Source organism: Stenella coeruleoalba (assembly GCF_951394435.1).
Source record: "Stenella coeruleoalba genome assembly, chromosome: X".
NCBI classification, from domain to species: Eukaryota; Metazoa; Chordata; class Mammalia; order Artiodactyla; family Delphinidae; genus Stenella; species Stenella coeruleoalba.
In genome coordinates this window covers 42088321-42108066 of record NC_137152.1, presented here as the reverse complement: position 1 = coordinate 42108066, position 19746 = coordinate 42088321, and the positions used below count along the sequence as shown (strand labels likewise).

Sequence of the window (19746 nt, the reverse complement as noted above, 5' to 3'; positions counted from 1 at the left end):
ACGTTATTTCATTGGAATTATCAGAACCTAGCTAGAGTCTGGCCCATGGCCAGACCCTAGCTTAATAAGTGTTTGTGAAATGAATAAATGAGCTTTTGTCACCTAATGATGGTTTTATCTTCTAGATATATGGTTCAGTGGCCTGGTGGCCGAATCCTGCATCGCCATGAGCTAGACACCTTCCTTGCACAGGCAGTATCTACTCAGCTTTATGAACCAGATCAGCTTCAAGAACTCAAGGTGATTTGATCGATCCTCATTTAAATTCTTTCTTTTATGAGCTCATAGCTTTATTTTAGGTCTTTTTTTCCTGGAGCTGGGGAGAAGAGTAAGTTCTGCAGGTAAATGTTTGATTTACTTTAGCCAAATATTTATGTCTATTAATAAAGCCAACACTGTTCACGTAGTGATAGGTGAGAATGGGTAGAAAAAAATGGATATTGTGTAAGGCAAATAAGTTGTGGCCCATAGGCCACAGTAAGGTTTCCAACTCTTACAAAAGATGCTACAGGGGACTTATCCTGGTGTTCCCTGTTTGTCTCTGAGTAAATGTCCACCCTCCCTTTTTTATTGAAGTATAGTTGATTTACAATATTGTGTTAGTTTCAAGTGTAAGCACAGTGATTCAGTACTTTTGCAGATTATATTCCACTGTAGGTTATTATAAGATAATGGGTATAATTCCCTGTGCTACCCTCCCTTTTGAAATAATACTTATTGGGTGTTAGAGGAAAGTCTAGAAAAGCATAAGGAAGAAAGTAAATCCACCATATAACTGAAGGCAGTAAAATATAGTAGGTTGGAGGGCAGGCTCTGAAGCCAGGCTGGCTTGACTTTGAATCTTAGCTTCATTACCTTCTAGCTATGTGTCCTTGGGCAGGTTGCTTAACCCCTGTAGCTTCAGTTTCCTTACTTGTAGGGTTATGAAGATATTAAATAAAATAATCCATGCAAAACACTTAGAACAGTGTCTAGCACATTTTAAGTACACAGTACTCAATAAATATTAGGTACTAATGCAGGACATTCCTCTTCCGACTTCAGTAGCCATGGTCCTTTCAGGCCCTAGTATAAACTAGAAGATAAAGTCTAGTAAGTCTTACAAAATCTTGATTTCAGTAGGGTCAACTAAGGAAAAGATGAAAACAGTCTTAGACAGACAGTGTGGGTTCCTTTTTACAGTAAATGTGATACTGCTTGGTGCTAGAGCAGGTACTGACAACTCCACACCACACCTAGGAGGGGGCCTGCAAGTACTTCCCCTTTTCCTGGTAAAGCCATCTAACAGGCCAACTTGAGATAACCACTGTGAATATTTTGATGGTTTTTTCCAGACTTTTGTCAGGTATTTTCTACATAGTTGAAATATTATTTATGTAATTATATACTGTATTTTTAAACTTAATATAGCACATATTTTCTATGTCTTAAAAATTTCTGCTAAATATTTTATCATATGGATGTATCATTTAATTATTCTAATGTTGGCCATTTGGTTTCCAGTTTTCACCTATTATATGTAATTATTAACATCTTTTTTTAAAATTTTGTTTGGCTGCATTGGGTCTTCGTTGCTGCGCACGGGCTTTCTCTAGGTGCGGCGAGCGGGGGCTACTCTTCGTTTCGGTGCGCGTGCTTCTCATTGCGGTGCACGTGTTGCTCATTGCAGTGGCTTCTCTCGTTGCGGAGCTTGGGCTCTAGGCACGCAGGCTTCGGGAGTTGTGGCACATGGGCTCAGTAGTTGTGGCTCGCGGGCTCTAGAGCGCAGGCTCAGTAGTTGTGGCGCATGGGCTTAGTTGCTCTGTGGCATGTGGGAGCCTCCTGGACTCGGGTTTGAACCCGTGTCCCCTGCATTGGCAGGCAGATTCTTAACCACTGTGCCACCAGGGAAGTCCTGTAATTAATATCTTTATGCATAGAGCTTTATTCACATCTCTACTTCCTTAGAATAGATTCCTAAAAGTAGAATTTCTGAGTCAACAAATGTGAACATTTTTAAGGTTCTTGATATATATTGCTTAATTGTAATATACATTACTCATTAGTTTTATTTGAGTGTGCCCATTTATTTCACCATATCCTCATCAGCATTGGGTGTTCTTTTGGTCTTTAGTTTTGTTTTAATTTTTTTCTAATTTGACAGGCAGAAAAAATGGTTTCTCAAGTGGATGTCTTTTTAAGGTTTTAAAGCTGATTTTTTTTTTCGTAATTAGTATCATCCAAACCATCTCAGGGAAACAAATGGATGGAGGCTGCTTATGCACTCAAATGTCTGTATTGAAAGGCAACATGTTCTAATTTAACTGGAATAATCAGCAAAACAGGAATAAGCAAATGTAACCAATAACAGTAATTTCTTTTTTTTTAACACCTTTATTGGAGTATAATTGCCTTACAATGGTGTGTTAGTTTCTGCTTTATAACAAAGTGAATCAGTTATGCATATACATATGTTCCCATATCTCTTCCCTCTTGCGTCTCCCTCCCTCCCACTCTCCCTATCCCACCCCTCTAGGTGGTCACAAAGCACCGAGCTGATCTCCCTGTGTTATGTGGCTGCTTCCCACTAGCTATCTATTTTACGTTTGGTAGTGTATATATGTCCATGCCACTCTCTCACTTTGTCACAGCTTACCCTTCCCCCTCCCCATATCCTCAAGTCCATTCTCTAGTAGGTCTGTGTCTTTATTCCCGTCTTGCCCCTAGGTTCTTCATGACCATTTTTTTTTCTTAGATTCCATATATATGTGTTAGCATACGGTATTTGTCTTTCTCTTTCTGACTTACTTCACTCTGTATGACACACTCTAGGTCCATACACCTCACTACAAATAACTCAATTTCGTTCCTTTTTATGGCTGAGTAATATTCCATTGTATATATGTGCCACATCTTCTTTATCCATTCATCTGTTGGTGGACACTTAGGTTGTTTCCATGTCCTGGTTATTGTAAATAAAAATATGGAATGCTTCACGAATTTGGGTGTCATCCTTGTGCAGGGGCCATGCTAATCTTCTCTGTATCGTTCCAATTTTAGTATATGTGCTGCCGAAGCAAGCACTAACAGTAATTTCTTAATGGTAGTTTTTCCTCTGTGGTGGTTTCAGATTGAGAAACTGGATGCTCGAGGGATCCAGCTAGCTGCCCTCTTCATGAGTGGGGTCGACACAGCTCTGTTTGCTAATGATGCCTGTGGCCAGCCAGTCCCTTGGGAACACTGCTGCCCCTGGATTTACTTCGATGGCAAGCTGTTCCAGAGCAAGCTAATTAAAGCAGGCCGGGAGCGAGTATCCCTGGTTGAGCTCTGCGATGGCCAGGTACCACATGTTGGGCAGCTGCTAAGACTGTCTCTGATCTTCTGTGGGGATGAATGACAGAAAGCGGAAAATGAGCCAAGACATTGGGGAAGGAGGTAGCAGAAGTGGGAGAATGTGTCTGACCATAACCTAACCTGGTCAAGGATGATCCCAAAGGCCCAGAGTCTGATATGTACATGTTACAAAATTATGTTGGGAAGCGTTTTTTTTTTTTAAATGAGCTTCAAGTTTTCATGTTCCTTTTTTTGCTCCAAGTTATTTCTTCCCCATGGAATACTCAGATATATGCCTTTCCCCCAATTCTTAGAATTTCATTTCCCTTATTTATAAAAACTGTAAGTCACTTTTGAAAGTGATGATATTTTTTATAAAGGAACTATTTTGGAAATAGAAGAGGGTAGTAAAGTAGATGGCAGAGTAAAAGCAGGGGATATTTTTTGCAGTAAAACCTTCGAAAAGATGAGAAAAGTCAAGGGAAAGGAGCCCTTACTTACTTCTTTGTCCATTTGTGGGATATAAGCTGAGAGACTAGAGCAGGGGGTCAGCAAACTATTAAAAATTTTTTTAATTTGAATTTTTATTCCAATAAAGCTTTTTGGAACATAGCCACATTCATTCATTTACATATTGTCCATGACTGCTTTCACACTACAGTGGCAGAGTCACGTAGTTGTGACAGAAAAAGTACGGCCTACAAAACCTATCTGGCCCTTTTCAGAGCAAGTTTCCTGACCTCTGGACTAGAGGCATGGACTTATCCTGGACAGAGGTCATGGTCTCTGATCCTGGGTATGGGGGAGAAGGTTAAAAGCGTTTGTATATGTCAAGTTTTTTTCTCTCTTTTACCTTATTCTGTTACCTCCCCCTTAAAAAAATAACCTAGCCTATTGCTGGCTGTGTAATAGACAATTAGTAAATACTTCTTGTTATATTTGTCTTCCTTGACCTAGTCAAGGTGCCTCACAAGCCCTCAGTCAGAACTAGTATGATGGTAGTTTTGTGTCATGCAGAGTGGGGGCCTTGGTGCCAGACAGGCTTCCCTGAGTATGTCACCTTGAGCCATTTAACTCCAGGCCTCGATTCTTTTAGTGGGAATAGATTGTGAGACTGTACCTAGACTGCCCAATACTGTGCCTGAAACATAGGAGAAGTTCAAGAAATGGCAGCTGTTATTATTATTCCGTCCCTCATTTGAAGGCTGACCTGGCAACCAAAGTGGAGAAGATGAGACAGAGCATCCTTGAAGGAGTCAACATGAACTATCCACTGCCTTCTGCTCTACTTCCATCACCTACTTTTGTGCCTCCCATGGTGCCCTCTCTCTACCCAGTTTCGCTTTACCCTCGAGCCATGGTCCCAATGCCACCTCCCCCTCAAGGAAGGAGTCGGGGGTTTGCAGGTCAGTACCTAAGAATGAGGTGTTTGTCAAACTCAGTCTATTTCATAGTAACCCATCCAGTAATTATTGCCAGTTACAGAATCAGCAGTTTCACATATATCTTTACCTTCTGTGCTATGGTGTGGTTTGAAGAGGAGCTTATTGAGATGGAGGGGTGTAGCCTGTGGAGGAGAGCCCACTGTCTTCCCAGACCACTCTCCATAGAGGTGATTGATCCCTAAGGATTTGACTCTCACCAAACCACTCATGAAGTAACTGATGCAGAAACCAAGAGTCACTTTATTACTTTTTTTGTCAATTTATTACTTTTGAGAAGTGTAATTCATGTGAACTGGGTCTTCATGGTTGCTGGTTAGCTCACTCTCTCCCCATAGGCAGATGTGCACAGGAGCTTGCAGGAAGAGCAATGGTAGGTAAGTAAATGACCAGCGTCAGCAAACAGCCATAGCTTGATGTACCCATTTCCACTCTGAGGGTAGATCTAACACATTTCCAGAAGCATGGAGAGAAATAAGTCATAGTCTGTACCCTCCAGGGAATTGCAGTTTAGTGAAGAAAACAAATACATACACACTCACATGGATCCACACACACATGTATATACACACACGTATGTATACATTATGGTGATATCTGAGCTGTGGCTTAATGAAGAACAGACGTTCTTACTTAGGTAGGTCAGATACTGACCCTGATAATTCAAACAACTTGTCCCCTGGCGAAACAGGGTATTTTAATGGGGACATTTTAACATGAAATACCAAGTTTCTGTGATCGGTTGAGAGTGCTGTGGTTGAACTGTTTGTTGTGTATTGCTCGTCACTTTAAAAATAATAAAGCTGGAAGTTGAAATTTGTCTTAAATTTAGGGTCACAAAATTCAGCATGGATGTTTAGCTCAAGGCTGTGCTTAGAGGAGCAGTGTGAGTGTCTGCTCTGTTCAATCAAGTAATGATTAAGTCTCACAAACCAGGGAGCCAGCCATTCATTCCATCCTTTGAAGGTGTCTTTATAGATGCCTGCTCTCATTCTTTGCATGTTGACTTTACTGTGTCTCAGAAGACAGCCTTAATTAAGGCCAAGTTCTTGGGAGGTCCTCACCATTGCCCCAGCTCTCACTGATGCCTAGTCTCCAGTTACTAGTGGTTCATGAGGAGCCTTCTGACTCCTTAAAGGCCACAGTAGGATCCCCAAATGCAAGTCTTTCTTGCCCTCTTAGGATTAGCTAGTCACCTAGTTCCTTAGACTCCCACTTTTATATAAATGAAGGGCTCTTTGCTAACAACCTGCTAAGTGAGTGAAGAGTTATTAATATTTGGGTTTTTTCCCACAAACTAAAATTAAAGGTTTACTAGAATTCTGTATTCTATGAAGGCTTCCTTTTGTGGCAAATTACAGAGCTGTACTGTGCTTGTGAGCTCACACACAGAGTTGAAGATTCCTGTTTTAAGGAGCTCTGCTATCTTGTCTTGAATTGGTTCTGGTTTTCAACTGTTGCTATTCTTACTTTTTAATCATAAATTACTGTTACTTTGGTTTCATTATTTTTTGTTTTGTTTGATTGTTTGGCTAATCCTCCAGTGTGTAGTGACATGTATTTGAATCAAAAGTGGTTTTGGCCTATAATTTTCCAATAGCTAGATCTTAAGACCTCATTCTCTCTCCACAAATATTGAATGCCTACTGTGTGCAGGCTCTGTAGTTGGAAAATGAATCAGGCGCACCCCACTTGCTAAAGTGGATATGTACGGATCTTCAACACCCTCTTCCAAAATTTGCTTCCACCATGACCCTTTGTTGTTATCACAGTCTTTTTATCATAGAGAAATGGAAATACACAGAGTAGGTGGGCTGTAGATCTTTTGTTCCACCTCTTATCCTACCGTGCACTTACCATTCTTCCTCTCTTCCCAGGTCTCCATCCAATCCCACCCCAAGGAGGAAAACTAGAGATTGCCGGGATGGTTGTGGGCCAGTGGGCTGGCAGCAGATCCTCCAGGGGTCATGGCTCCTTTGGCATGCAAGTGGTTTCTGTCGGTGGGCCGGGAAAGGGGTATGTATTTGAATAGGTTGGTATAAGCTAGTGTCAATCAAGGTGCTCTTGGGAAAATGCCCAGCTATTCAACCCTTCTATTAAGGTAAGAGGCATTAACTAACTTTGCGTTTTTAAAGCCAGTTTTCAGTTGAGTTCAGCAAACATATAAAAATGCCCTGCCTTGATGAAAAAGTTTTTGCCCTAGAGGAGGACTTGGGACACAGGACAATTCGGTATGACATAGAAATGACAGAGATAGAGGTTTACAGTGGTAACACAGAGGAGAGGCATCTAACTTAAGAGGGTCAAACTTCCTAGAGGAGGTGAGTAGTTAACTAAGTGAAAATGGAGGTACAGGCTTTATGTGTTCCTCATGATCACTTTTCCCCCCACTTTCTAAAGGCATGGAAAAGAACAGACTGGTAGAGGATCCAAAGGACATAAAAAAGGAAATAAACAAGTAAGTACCTTTTTGAGATGATCTAGCTTCTGTTTGATACCTCTTGTCGTTTTGTTTGTTTGTTTGTTTGTTTTTGTTTTTTTTTATTGCAAGAGATCAGGCATGGAAACCTGGGAGCTTTCATAGCTTCTCCCAGCATTTGATTTCATCCGCCTGCTCTCTAGCAGTCTAATGAGGGTTAACCTGCCCAGGCTCTTCCCACAGGGCTGCAGTGTCATCCTTTTCCCTGAGTGAGACCACAAGATAGAAACCAGGTACTGTGTCCTAAAGACCTACACTTAGCACAGTATGCACTACATGCAGCCATAAAGGGACCAAAGTGAAGTTAACAGTGGGACTCCACCAGCATGCCTGAACTTCTGAGGGGCTACCAGAGATGCTTAGAAAATTGGACTTTTGCCTTTGCTGATGATGGGAGGGGAGGAGACATCGCCATTCTGCTTACTCTTAATGGTTCAGAATGATCTTAAACTCACTGGTCTTCGATAGGCATCCCCCCTTCCCCCTGTAGTGATCCAAAATCTTGTAATGGCCTCAGACTGCTGGGCTCCTCATAGTATAGTAGCTACCATTTCTTGAGTGCTTACTTTCTTCCAAGCCATCTACTAGACATTTTATATGTGGTTTCTAATCCTCACAAGGGTCACTGATTAGACCATATTGCAAGGCAATTTTATTGTCAGCCCTCAATCCCAGCTCAGCTCTCATGTATACAACCAGCCCTCATTGCATCCATGTTAACTCCCATTGTCTAATGTTTTCTCAAGGAATACAAATTTGCTTTAATGTTATTTTGAGCCCCAAATGGAACTACAATGGTAAGTCCCCCACACAAAGCATTTTGTAATGTACTCCAAAGCCAGAAAGCAGTGACTTTGGATTTTTCCAAAGCTTTTCAGCTTTTTCCAGAAGCTGCTCAGTAAGCAAAAAGGGATTGCACCAGGCAGGAAAACTAGTCACTCAGATAGTCTCCCATAAGGTAGTGCAGCCTTGATGAATTCACCATGATTCAGGGACTGATCAGTAGGCATACAGTCTGAAAAACCTGATATTTTTGGTACAATAATAGTGAATCCATCTGTAAGTGGTTGACTCACATTAACCAAGATCACAGAAATAGCTATGTGGATATGGCTAAAGGAGTGGGGGAAGGGAAGAGAAGGGAGGGGGTGAAAGATAAAGTACTGATTTACAGTGAGAAGAAATAATTATTGTAATATATTGTACACTTTTTTCCAGTCACTCATAAATACATGTATTTATTATTCCCATTTTAAACAGGAAAAAACTGAGGTTCAGAGGGATGAAGCACCTTGCCCAAAATTACCCATCAAGTTAGTATTAGAGTCGACATTCCAGCGTGAGCTGACTGATTCCAAAGCCCTGTGCTGTGCTAATTCTGAAACGGGATAACAACTCTAATTGTTAGAGATAAGATTCAGACCTAAGCCTGGCTGACTCTTGTATGCATGCTCTTAACCATGTCTACCGGAGCTTTCTCTCTCTAAGAGCAAGCTGAAAGGGAGGCCATGGTATCAGAAGTTTGCCTGGGAGCATGGAATCAGAACAGTAACATTAGCTGGCATTGAGTTCTTACAATGTGCCAGGCACAACATGTTCTACAACATGTTCTAAGTGCTTTACATGGAGTATGTCATTGAACCCTTATAGGAACCTATGAAATAGATACTATCATTCTCTCTATTTTACAGATGGGGAAACTGAGGGAAAACAAGAGATGGTAGATGATCTTAAGTTTCTCTTAGCTAAGATTTCTGGGGGTACTGTTATCTACTCTAGAAGTAGCCCAGGGAAGGCCAGGGAAAGCCTCACGTTGACTTTGTTTTTAGCTAAGACATCTTCCCTAGACAGAGCTGCTGCTGATTGCCTTGCTGACTCTCCTTTTTCTGTTCAGTTGCCCTTTCTCCAAAATCTGAGATAATTAATTGTTGCAGCTTATTAAATCTTCTTACATTACAGTTCTGTCTTCTTGAGATTATTCCTAGGTCAGTGGAGTTTTGTGTGTTCTCAAGTTCTTCAGTCACTTACTTGTTACATTTTTATTTCTTTGTTGACTACCTCACATGGCTAATTCCATCCATTACTAGTTTCATCTTATTTCCAGGTTCTTGAGAAACACTTCACAGTTAACGCACATGTTGTGTAGGTTTTGGAGCCAAATGATGTAGCTTTGAATCTGGCTCTGCCACTTACCAGTTCTGTGACTTTGGGCAAATTACTTAACCTCTCTGTGCTCTAAATTCCTCATCTGTAAAAATGGAAGAATTGGTACCTACCTCATAGAGTTATTTTGAGTATTAAATGAGATGATATATGTAGTGTTTAACACAGAACCTGGAACATGGGAAGTGCTCAATAAATATTAATAGTTATTATTTATAATTGACCACAAATTCAACAGGTATTAGACTTCCATTATGTGTTGTGTCTTAGTGGAAAGAACAATGTCTTTGGAGTCAAACAGACTTGGATGCAAGTCTAGGCATGCCAGTGACCTTGAGCAAGTTATTTTACTTTTTCAAGCCTCATTTGTCTTTCTTATCTGTGAAACCAACATCAGAGTACCTGGCATGCCCAACCACTGTTATTATTCCTAATAATATTCATTGAGAGCCAGTACTGCACTTTCAAGGTAATACAGTTCATGGTGTTAGCATTTCAAGAGCAGTTACATTTCTGAAATTAAAAGAAAACCAGATGATTGTTTTTACTTATGAAAAATTCTATGGAATATTGCACATAGATCTTATCATTTGTTTTCTTTTCCTTTCATTTACATGTCCAATTGTCAGTATTGGACAGCGTTGCATGGAAGTTAAGAGAGTAAACTTTAGAGGCTGACCAACCTGGAGTGCAATCCTGGCCCCACCAGTTTCTACCTGTGTCTCCTTGAGCAAGTTACTTTAATCTTTCTGAGCCTCAGCTTCCTCATCTGTAAATGGGGCATCATAATATCTACCATTTAGGGTCCCTTTTGGCATTTGAAAAAAATATATTGTAAAGCTTTGTAAACAGTAGCTCTGTCATTATTGTGTTGTCATTGCCATTGGATTTGAGTCAGATCCATTTGTTGTCACCCTAAGTTGTCCAGACAGTGTCAGAGTGTACTAGGTGTTAACAAGCTTTGGGCTTTCTGGTGTTTCTGAAGAACTGAAGCAGTTTCTGCAGGCTAGCTTATAAACGTGCTTGGGAAGGATCAGCCAGTTTGGGATTACCATTTCTACTGAATATCTCTGTTTTTGACAGAGCACTTCAGATGGAGTTTCTAAATCCCTGGAGCCTCATCAAGGTCGGTCTCGCTCACAGGTAAATGGAAACAATGGCACATTGATCAAGGAAGAGAAGAATGATCATCTTGCAGCTCCATCACAGTGTGCCTTAACCAGAGACAGCAGTGTGTGTAATAATGGTAACCGCTACTTCCCCGTGAAGAATGGTGAGAAGAGCCGCTTACGAGAGCAAAAGCTGGGAACTGTGGCACAACAGAAAGAGGAATAACAAGCAGAAGATGGCTTCAGCAGATCAGGAAGAGGGGAAAACCTATACTTTTCTGATTTTAGGCCCAAGTTAGAGGAGGACATAAAATGCTTACCCTAGTTTCATCCAGAATTTGGATGGGGTGTTCTATTATATCCATCTTTTCCCCTTCCCTGTCTTTTTCTGGGCTTCCAGACTCAGTGGTCTGCTTCTAGGGAAGCTCTGATCAAATTTGAATGGCAACAAGCATAGTTCCTGTTCTCAAATTGAATATATAGTGCCAATATTCTCTTTACGTCCCCTGGAAGCCTATTAAGGCAGTGACTATCGGATGTCATCACATAAGGCCCTATAGAGAAGTTCCAGCTTTGGTTTTCTGAGTATATGGCTTCCTAACTTGCTTTTTTCTTTATGAAATAGTAGGGCCTTCATATATAATCAGTATCCACATCTTCTAACTCTTTCTCCCCATTCACCTCTGCCAGGAGTTTATACTACCACCTCTAGCTCTGACCTGACAATCAGATAGGTAGACGTTTTCAGGGAAGTGAGGTAGTATTGGTTATTTTATTTTTTTAATTTTTTTTTAAATTTTATACACTTAAAATAACTACCAATGGCCTTTGTACTGGGGGATTCAAGTGAATCAGAAAAGTACTGGGCAGATTTTTCCTGCCTCTGAACTAATGAATTGTTTGTAAAATAGAAGATGTGGTGCAGTTCACCCACTCCCTGCTGCCCACACCCTAAAAGGGTGGAATCAATATAATGAAATTGAGTACGAAAGGGAACTCAAAAGATTGTGTATGCTTGTGTGTGTGTGTGTGTGTGTGTTTGTGTATGGATGTTTGGATAGATATATATATATGAATGCATGTATCTATATGCATACACATACCCTTTATATAAAGAGACAAATCTATTTATCTATACATATTTTATATATATATAAATATATGTGTATGTGTGTATGTATATATAAATATAAATATATATATTTTGTATATATATATTTATATACATGCACACACATACATACATGATGATGTCCCAGAAGATTACTGAATTTCCCAGAAATGCTTCCACTGCTATGGAGTGGTAGGTTTCAAAAGACCACATTTTAAAATCCTTACTAAGTCATAGCCCATCACAATTATGAGAAGATGGGCTTCTCTAAAGCAGACAAAAAGTACTTTCCAGAGATTGCCTGTTCAGAACAACAAACAGTTGGGTTGTCACAAGCCTAATCTTGAACAGAGTCCTCACATCCCGTATGGTAAAAACAGGAGGTTGGAATAGGATTGGGAAAAGTTGGGCATTTCCTTATGAAGGAGCAGCCTGGTTGGGAGAGAGAAAGGGGATGGGAGGTAATTACTGGGGCTTGCAGCCAGTTTGGAGGAAATCTCATCTGAAACTCTGGGATCAAACTGGCCTCAGGCTAGAATTTATTGTCATTAATCCCTGAAGGAGAGAGGACTAACATTGGAAAGATGGGGTAGGGAAGTGTGAGGAAATCGGCAATTTGATTTTACATACCTAGATTGTTTCGTTTGTTCATTGACATTTTGACTACTGGATCTTTTCATTTGCTTTGCAAGGAAGACTTCAGAGGACTCTGGCCCGGGCCTATAGGGGTATTCTGTAAAAGGTTCCCAGCCCCCAAGTGAGGCCAGAATCTGTCCAGGACAAAGAGGCTGTTCCCCCTTTCTGGAGATACTCTTGAGACAACCTCGCACTTCCAGTTTCCCTCCTCAACAGTATGAGAGATGGGAACATGGCTTGCAACAGATTAGCATTGTGTCTTCGTTCAGGAGTTGAGGCTTCCAGCCTCATACACTTCCTTTTGGGCTTTGTGATATTCTTGCCCAAGAAGTACCATTTCTACAGGAATACAACTGACTAGACTTCTAGCAGGGTTCTCTCTCTTTTTGAAAAACCCCATGTACCTTAACCCAGAGTAGGTCCTTGGTGATTTTTTCCCAGACAACCAGAAGGCTGTTTGCTCACTACCCACTTAACAATGAGTGTATCGTCATGAGAGACTGAAGACAGTCTCAGACTGTTTTATCCTAGTCTGGCCCAATTTAAGAGAACCCACAACTTGCAGGGGGAGGGAGGTCTAGAATAGAATGCCTTTCCCCCTGCCCAGACACTTCTTACATAAACCAAAGCAGGATGACAAGAATGCATACCCAGCCAGATATAACCAAGAACAAAGTGTACAAAAACCTCCTCTATGGAATTGGCTCCCCTAATTTGGTTCCCGCTCTTCTCCTAACCTGCCCAAACTTTCACAACATCTTGAAGGTTAGGACTTCTGTATCCAGCAAGAGAAGGATTTAGTAGCAAACCTAGATGGCTTGGAAATTTCTTTCTGGAGCCACAGAGGGAGGAGTCCTTTGGAGCTCTAAAAGTAACCAGAATCACTGAGCTGTGTTAAATTAAATAGCTAACTAGCTCCGATTTCTAATAGGAAGTACTTGGAGTTATATGGAAAGGCATTTTCTTCAGTTGCTGTTTCTGTGAATCTTGAATCTATTTGACACAATCAAGTGACAGTATTGTTAACTCTCACAGCATTAAGAAGATTTATTATTTTGTAGGCATTCACTGTGAGAAGTAAAATTGCTGCTTTGACAGGGATGATTCCAGTTTGCCAAACGGCTTGCTTTTCTCCCTTCCACACACCTCTACTTTCTCCTAGCCTGGCCCAGGATGAAACAAGTGTCTCACTTCCAACTTTGATTTTTATTTGGATTCAGGATTTTGGGTTTGTAAGGTTACAAGAAAGAACCATAAAGGGCCATGTTTTAATTTATCTGCCAAAACATACAATTTAGAAGCCAGAAAGACTAAGGTTTATTACTGGAAGATTAACTTTTTCTAATTGCAAGATTAACTTTTTCTAATTTCTTTCGAATTAGGGAACATGAGTCTGCTTTTTGCTGTGAGTACCACTTGAAGAGACTGTCATCCTTCACTTGAGGTTCAATTTCTGACTATGATGTGGCCTTTCTTGAACAAATTCATGCATCATATGGGAACCCCCAGAAATGACCCCTTTACCTTTTAGGGCCACAAGCAAAAGCACCCTGGATGTATATAGCCACTGATCCCCAAGGACTTTCAGTTCTTGATTTCTGCTGGTGTGTATTGGGGTCAGCCTATAACTCCCACCCTTATTCAGTGGCCAGTCTAGTCTGGACCAGGCCTGATAAACTTCTGCTCACTTGTATCATTTTCATTCTGAGCCAGTAGGACTTTGGGTAGACTTTATAGCCCAGGAAATGGCACTTGCTTTGGCTAGTGATATTTGATTTTTGTCTCCATCTTGATTTCCTGGCATCGTTGGCCAAGTCACATTAACTTGTTTTTAATCACTGAGAAAAACAGCCAGGTAAGGCATTAGGGAGGGTGGTTAAGGAGGGGGGTGGGGGGAGGAATGCTTATGTAGGGTAGAAAGAATGTGGAAGTAACTGTTTGGTTATAGTGATCCAGTCCGCTGGAACCTTAGAAGGCTCCTGTGGGCCTGTCTGTGCTACCCTTTCAGCCTCTAAGACTCCCCCACCCCACTTTGAAATGACAGTACAAGTAGACCACAGTTTAAAGTAGTTAGTATAATTCTACTAAGGTTTAATCATTATACTTGTTTACTTCCTGATGCATATTTCCTAAATATGCTTGGGGTTTTGGGTGGGGGTAAGTTTTCACTGTTCCACTGTGTGTCACCCAATATTTTTCTCCCTCTTGTGACTTTGGCATCTTCTTTTATTTGACTTTCCTTTTTCTTTTCCCTTGGCTTATTGCAGTAGTCTGCTGCTGCAGGTATTCCCCTATTCCCCTGTTACTGCTAATTATCTTCAGTATTATCAGAGGTTATTTTGATGTTCTAAGAAAATAACTTCATATATTTTTTTTTTACAAAATCATCTTTTCCAAGGTAAAAGCAAAATTTAAAAAATCCTATGCTAGGGTGCCCACTGCAGCTTTTGACATTGCCCTTGTACTTTTATAGATGCTCTTTTTGTCTGTGTTGGTAGTAACTAATGACTAGTGAATTTTCATGTAAATGCAACAAATTAAATATTTCAGATTTTATTAATCTCTCATAACCCTGCAAAATCTGATGACTTCATTTTAGTTACTTCCCAGAAGACACTTCCCCATCTACCTTTTATTTTATTCTATTCTGTTCTATTTTTAGAATAACATACTAGGTAAAGAAACTAACTCAAGGAGTCACTGATTTTTAGTGCTCCCTGATAAATGATGTTATTGACAAAAGTAAAATCTTTCATTGTTTTTTCCTGTGGTAGTATCTCTTCTCCTGTGCTCTTGACAGTGTGTTTAGTGGATGGATAATATGTATTTCTCTTCCAAATTCCCTGCCTTTTTGGCCCACCTCACCACAAAAGCTCCATAGTTTATTAATGTAAGTTTGAATGGATGCTTCTTAGGAGAAACTGCAGGAATTAAGGAAAGTGTTTCAGAAAGGAATGAAAATGTCTCAGGAGTTGTTCTGTGATGGAAATTGGTCTGTTGTTCTGTTAATGCTGATGGAAAGAAACTTACAGTGCTTAATAAAAGTCTATTCTTTTAGTAAAAAAAAATGTGAAATAATTTTGGGTGTGCGAAGTTTAATTTCTTCTCCCATTTCTGGACTCCTTTCGGCAAATGGGGAATATACTTGTCTCAATTCAGAAGTGTTGCACAGAGATTTAGGAGCCTATTTGTAGTTGAATATCAGGGCAAGAGAACCAGTACAAGAAAAGGAAGGGCATATTTAGCTTCCTGCTGAACTTCTTTATTTGGATGTTCTAAAGGCACCTTTGACTCGACATTTCCCAAACTGAACCCATCTTCTCCTCTGAAGCCTGCTCCTCTCCATGAGTGACACTACCTTCTACTCAGTTGTCTACACCACAAACCAACCTGGGAGTTATCCTAGAGGCATGTCTTTCTTTCCATCATTTCTCAAATCCAATTTGTGACAAGATCTGTTGGTAACACTCAACCATCTTTCTCTTTCTCACATCTATCTCTTTTCTCTCCCCACTTGCTGTGGCTTAGTTCAGGCCTCCTCATGTCTCACCTAAATTGTTGCAGTTGCTCCTCTGTCTTACTCCTAACCAGCAACTGTGAGCAAATTTTGTGTCTACGTGTATGTACCTTTTCCCAGTGAAAGGGACCATACCTTTGTTAGTTACTTAAAGAAGTCTATGACCTAAGAGACGTTAAGAACCACTGCTTTAATCCACCATGCTTATCAGCTTCCAGAGGAATCTGTCCTTCTAACATGCTGCATGCCCATTTCCATGGTCCCTTCATAATCTGGCTCCTGACCACTTCTCCAGACTCATTTCCTGCCACCCCAACTCATTCCAGCAACACTAAATCACATCCTACACACATTAAGCTATTAATATCCATTTCTTCTCATTTGCTTGTACCATTGCCTAGAATACCTCTCTCCCCTGTCTCTGGTGCAGTCTCAACTTTTTCCCCTAAGCTTCAGCTCATATCTTTGTGATTCTTTTCCAGATCTCTTACTAGGGACCCCTGTACGGACTCCCCACAGCCAGTCCCTGTAGCACTTCGCTGCATCTCTGCTAGTAGATTAAACTTGACCATCTTTGTCTTCTTGACATCTACCACCGAGCATGCACTTAGAAATGTTTGATGACTAAATCAAGGACAATTAAAACACCTTTGAAAATGTTCCCTGGTGCAAAACAGATTGTAGATTTGAGGCAGAGGATGTGTTGGTGGCAAAAACACAAGAAGATTGAATATGAAGTTTCATCACTGAATGATATGCATTTAAATGTGCTTTTAAATGGGGCTCTCAAAAAAAAGAAAAAGAGTTCTGAGTCACCTTTGAGCAATAGACTGATGCTTGGAGCAGAGTCTGAAGCCAGGACTCTAGGGCATTCTTCTTACCTTACTGCTTCTGCTGAGTGTTGCTAGCTGGTCTTGGCCTCCCTGGCTGCTCTGTGCCTTGTGTGTACAGATTACAAAAGGAAACAGCTGAACCTAAAGGCGAGCATTAGAGGTTACCGAAACTTGTAAATACTTACCCTTAAATGAAAACTATCATTTGTAAAAATTTGTTTTGTATTTGGTTCATTATGGCTATAGATGTCTTTTCCTAACCTTTGATCTTTGAGTGTTGGGACTCAGAACTTAATAGTGGGAAATCCTTAGCATTTGGCTTTTAAAAGTTACTGTTTGCTGAGGACCTATTAGGTACCGTGCATAGTACTAAGCTATTGTACACTGTTTCTAAGCTTCAAACAACTCTGCAAAGTAAGTACTATCCTCACTTTACACACGAGCAAACTGGTTCAGTGGTGCCCAAGTTCACACACAGCTAATAAGTGATAAAAACCAGGGTTCTAAACCTATGTTTTGACTAAGTAGATAACTCTTATTTCTGCCTCCTCAGCATTCCTTCCTCTTTCTGGCAGCAGTTAAGTGCAGTTTTTTGTTTTTCTTTTTCCTTTGGGGAACTGCTCTTTCCAATCTTGGGGTAGGGATGGGTTGACCATCAGTCACAACATGGCTTCACCTCCCCGAGTGCAGGGATGGGTATATGACCCAAGCAGCGTCAACTGTGTTTTTTCATGGACTTAAGGGATAAAGTGACCAAGAATGAAAATATCTCTTCTAAAATCACAAGTATTAGGAATAATGTGAGCCTGGAACATTGTCTTCTATTTATTTCTTCTACAACTAGTCTTTTATTTGTGTGTGAGAAATACGAAAATTCTGTGCTCATTTATTAGGAGCAAATGCAGAAAGTCATCTATCGGGGGATTACTATGTGCCAGAAAGAGTTCTAGGCAGTTTATTTTATATATTTTAAAACATTTTCATCTTATTATTCAGTCCTTACACATTTATAATCTTCAACTCTAGAAAAGGGGAGTGTATCAGTTTGGATAGGCTAGGTTTTGCTGCTATAATAACCCCCAAATCTCACATAATAAAGGTATACTTCTTGCTCATTATGTCCAACATGTGTTGTCAGGGGATCTCTGTTCATCCAAAGCCACTTGATAACTCAGACCAGCAGAAGCCGCATCACTGAGTTGGGAAGGAATGTGACCAAAATACACACTGACTCTTAAAGCTTAAAATGTCACACATCACTTCTCTCTTTTTATTGCCCAAAGAGATGGCCCACATGGTTGCACCTAATTTCCTAGAGGTGGAAAAGTACAGTTCTACTATGTCCCTGGAAAAAGGGAGAGGTAAGTTTGGTGAGTCGCAATAATAGCATCACAGGGAGAAATGACCCATTTCTGGGTAGATATGACTCATTGCCTTTTGGCTGGTTGCCATTACCTAACCACTTGAGTCAGTATACCTAAAATTTGTAATGGAATAGTGAAACATTCATTCCCATTCCAGTGTCATAGGGATTCTCTGCATGTGGGCTGAAGTGGATATAATCTTGTGGTAACACAAGCATTGAGTTTAGCTCCCCTAGCCCACCCTGTGGGGGTGGTTATGAGGATTAAATGACATAGTGTATGTAAAATGCCTGGCATATAATTCAGCCTCAGTAAATGTTAGCTGTTATGGGTTTGGTGGGGGTGGGAGGGTTGGTAGTAGATGAAAGACTTGTCTACGCTCCCAGTCCTGATTTCCTCATAACACATTTCTTCCTAGCCTGTAATCTGGCATCAGCCCTTCCCATTTGAATGTGGCTGCTTCCAAAGGCGACTAGTGTGCTCCCAGTCACCAAGTCCAGGGTTTTCATACAGGCATCTTGCTGAGGACTTCCACAGTAATTGACACTGAAACACAACCCATTTCCTGAAATTCTCTGGCTTCCCTGACATTTCTCTGCTATTTCTCTTTCCTTTTTTGACTACTTAAAAAAATTATGCATTATTTGATAAACACAAAAGGATACATGTAACATATGTTAATGAAATTCAATAATAAAATGAACACTCATGAGCCCACTGCCCAACCTAAGAACTATTCCATCTCTCTGCCTTCCCCAGAGGTAACCGGTATCTTGACTTTTAGTTTTCATTCCCTTGGTTTCTTTTTAAATAGTTACATCACATATGTAATTATTCCTAAACAATATATTGTTAGGTTGTACTTGCTTTATAATTTTATAAAAACGTTATTTTTATGTAGTGTTCTGCAACTTCCTTTTCTCACCCAACATTTTTTTCCTCTAAGACTCAAACACATTACTGCTGTAGCTGTAGTTAATTTGTTTTCACTTCTGTATAGTATTCCATTGTGTGAATATACTACAATTTATCTACCCATTCTCTGTCCAATGGAAATATGGCTTATTTCCATTAATGTTGCCGTGTATGCTTGTGCACATGTCTCCTGCTGGGACCGAAGGCATGCAAATGCTCACTTTTACAAGATAGTGACAAAATTACTTTTAGAAGTAGTATTAAATGGGAATAATAATGCCTGCTTTACCTCCCTTATAGGTAGTTGTGAGAGTTACACAAGCTAGTGGATGTGAAAACACTTTCAATACCTTAAGAAGACACAGTTGACATGCTGGTTTTGAGTCCAAGCTCAAACTCCTAAAAGTTGCCTCATGTGCGTACTGGTTTCAAGGACCAAAAAGACAAGGCTGTTCTGTGTCAATTTAAAGTATTCCTAGAATTTTCTCATGACAAAGGCTAGATTCTTGGATTCTGAAGCAGATGTCTATTTGTTTTCCTACGTGACCAGCAGCCTTTCCTCATTTCTTCCAGTAACAGCACCTCAATTTTCCGAGGAACTACCTCTATTCCATTTTTGGAAGTGTCCTCAAGTGCCCTGCTCTCCCTAGCCAGCTCAGTGGGGTTTATTACTATTGTCATGGCTTTGTTTGTTTGCTTGCTTGCTGTATTTTGCTTGCTCTTTAAAGACTCCTTTTACTTCTGATAAGTCCAGCATGATAAATTGATTACAAAAATGGCCATAGTTGTTCACATCTCCCTGTATCTACACCTTTTGCAGCTCTTCCCATTAAGAGATGGCATCTGTTTCTCCACCCTTCAAATC

At 40.4% G+C, this 19746-nt stretch overlaps 1 protein-coding gene across 5 annotated transcripts in view; it reads left to right on the top strand.

The window, feature by feature from the left end:
- The window catches only part of FAM120C (family with sequence similarity 120 member C), a 139307-nt gene extending 124026 nt beyond the window's left edge, over positions 1 to 15281 (top strand). For 2 of the 5 annotated variants that reach the window (XM_079909906.1, XM_079909901.1), the window contains 6 exons: positions 126 to 240; positions 3110 to 3319; positions 4517 to 4718; positions 6632 to 6770; positions 7155 to 7212; positions 10480 to 15281. In XM_079909906.1, the coding sequence (XP_079766032.1) occupies positions 126 to 240; positions 3110 to 3319; positions 4517 to 4718; positions 6632 to 6770; positions 7155 to 7212; positions 10480 to 10731 (976 nt within the window). In that variant the 3' untranslated portion in view covers positions 10732 to 15281. The remainder of the gene's footprint in view (positions 1 to 125; positions 241 to 3109; positions 3320 to 4516; positions 4719 to 6631; positions 6771 to 7154; positions 7213 to 10479) is intronic. The other 3 variants (XM_079909907.1, XM_079909904.1, XM_079909905.1) reach the window with 3 other exon arrangements.
- The last annotated feature ends 4465 nt before the right edge of the window (positions 15282 to 19746 follow it).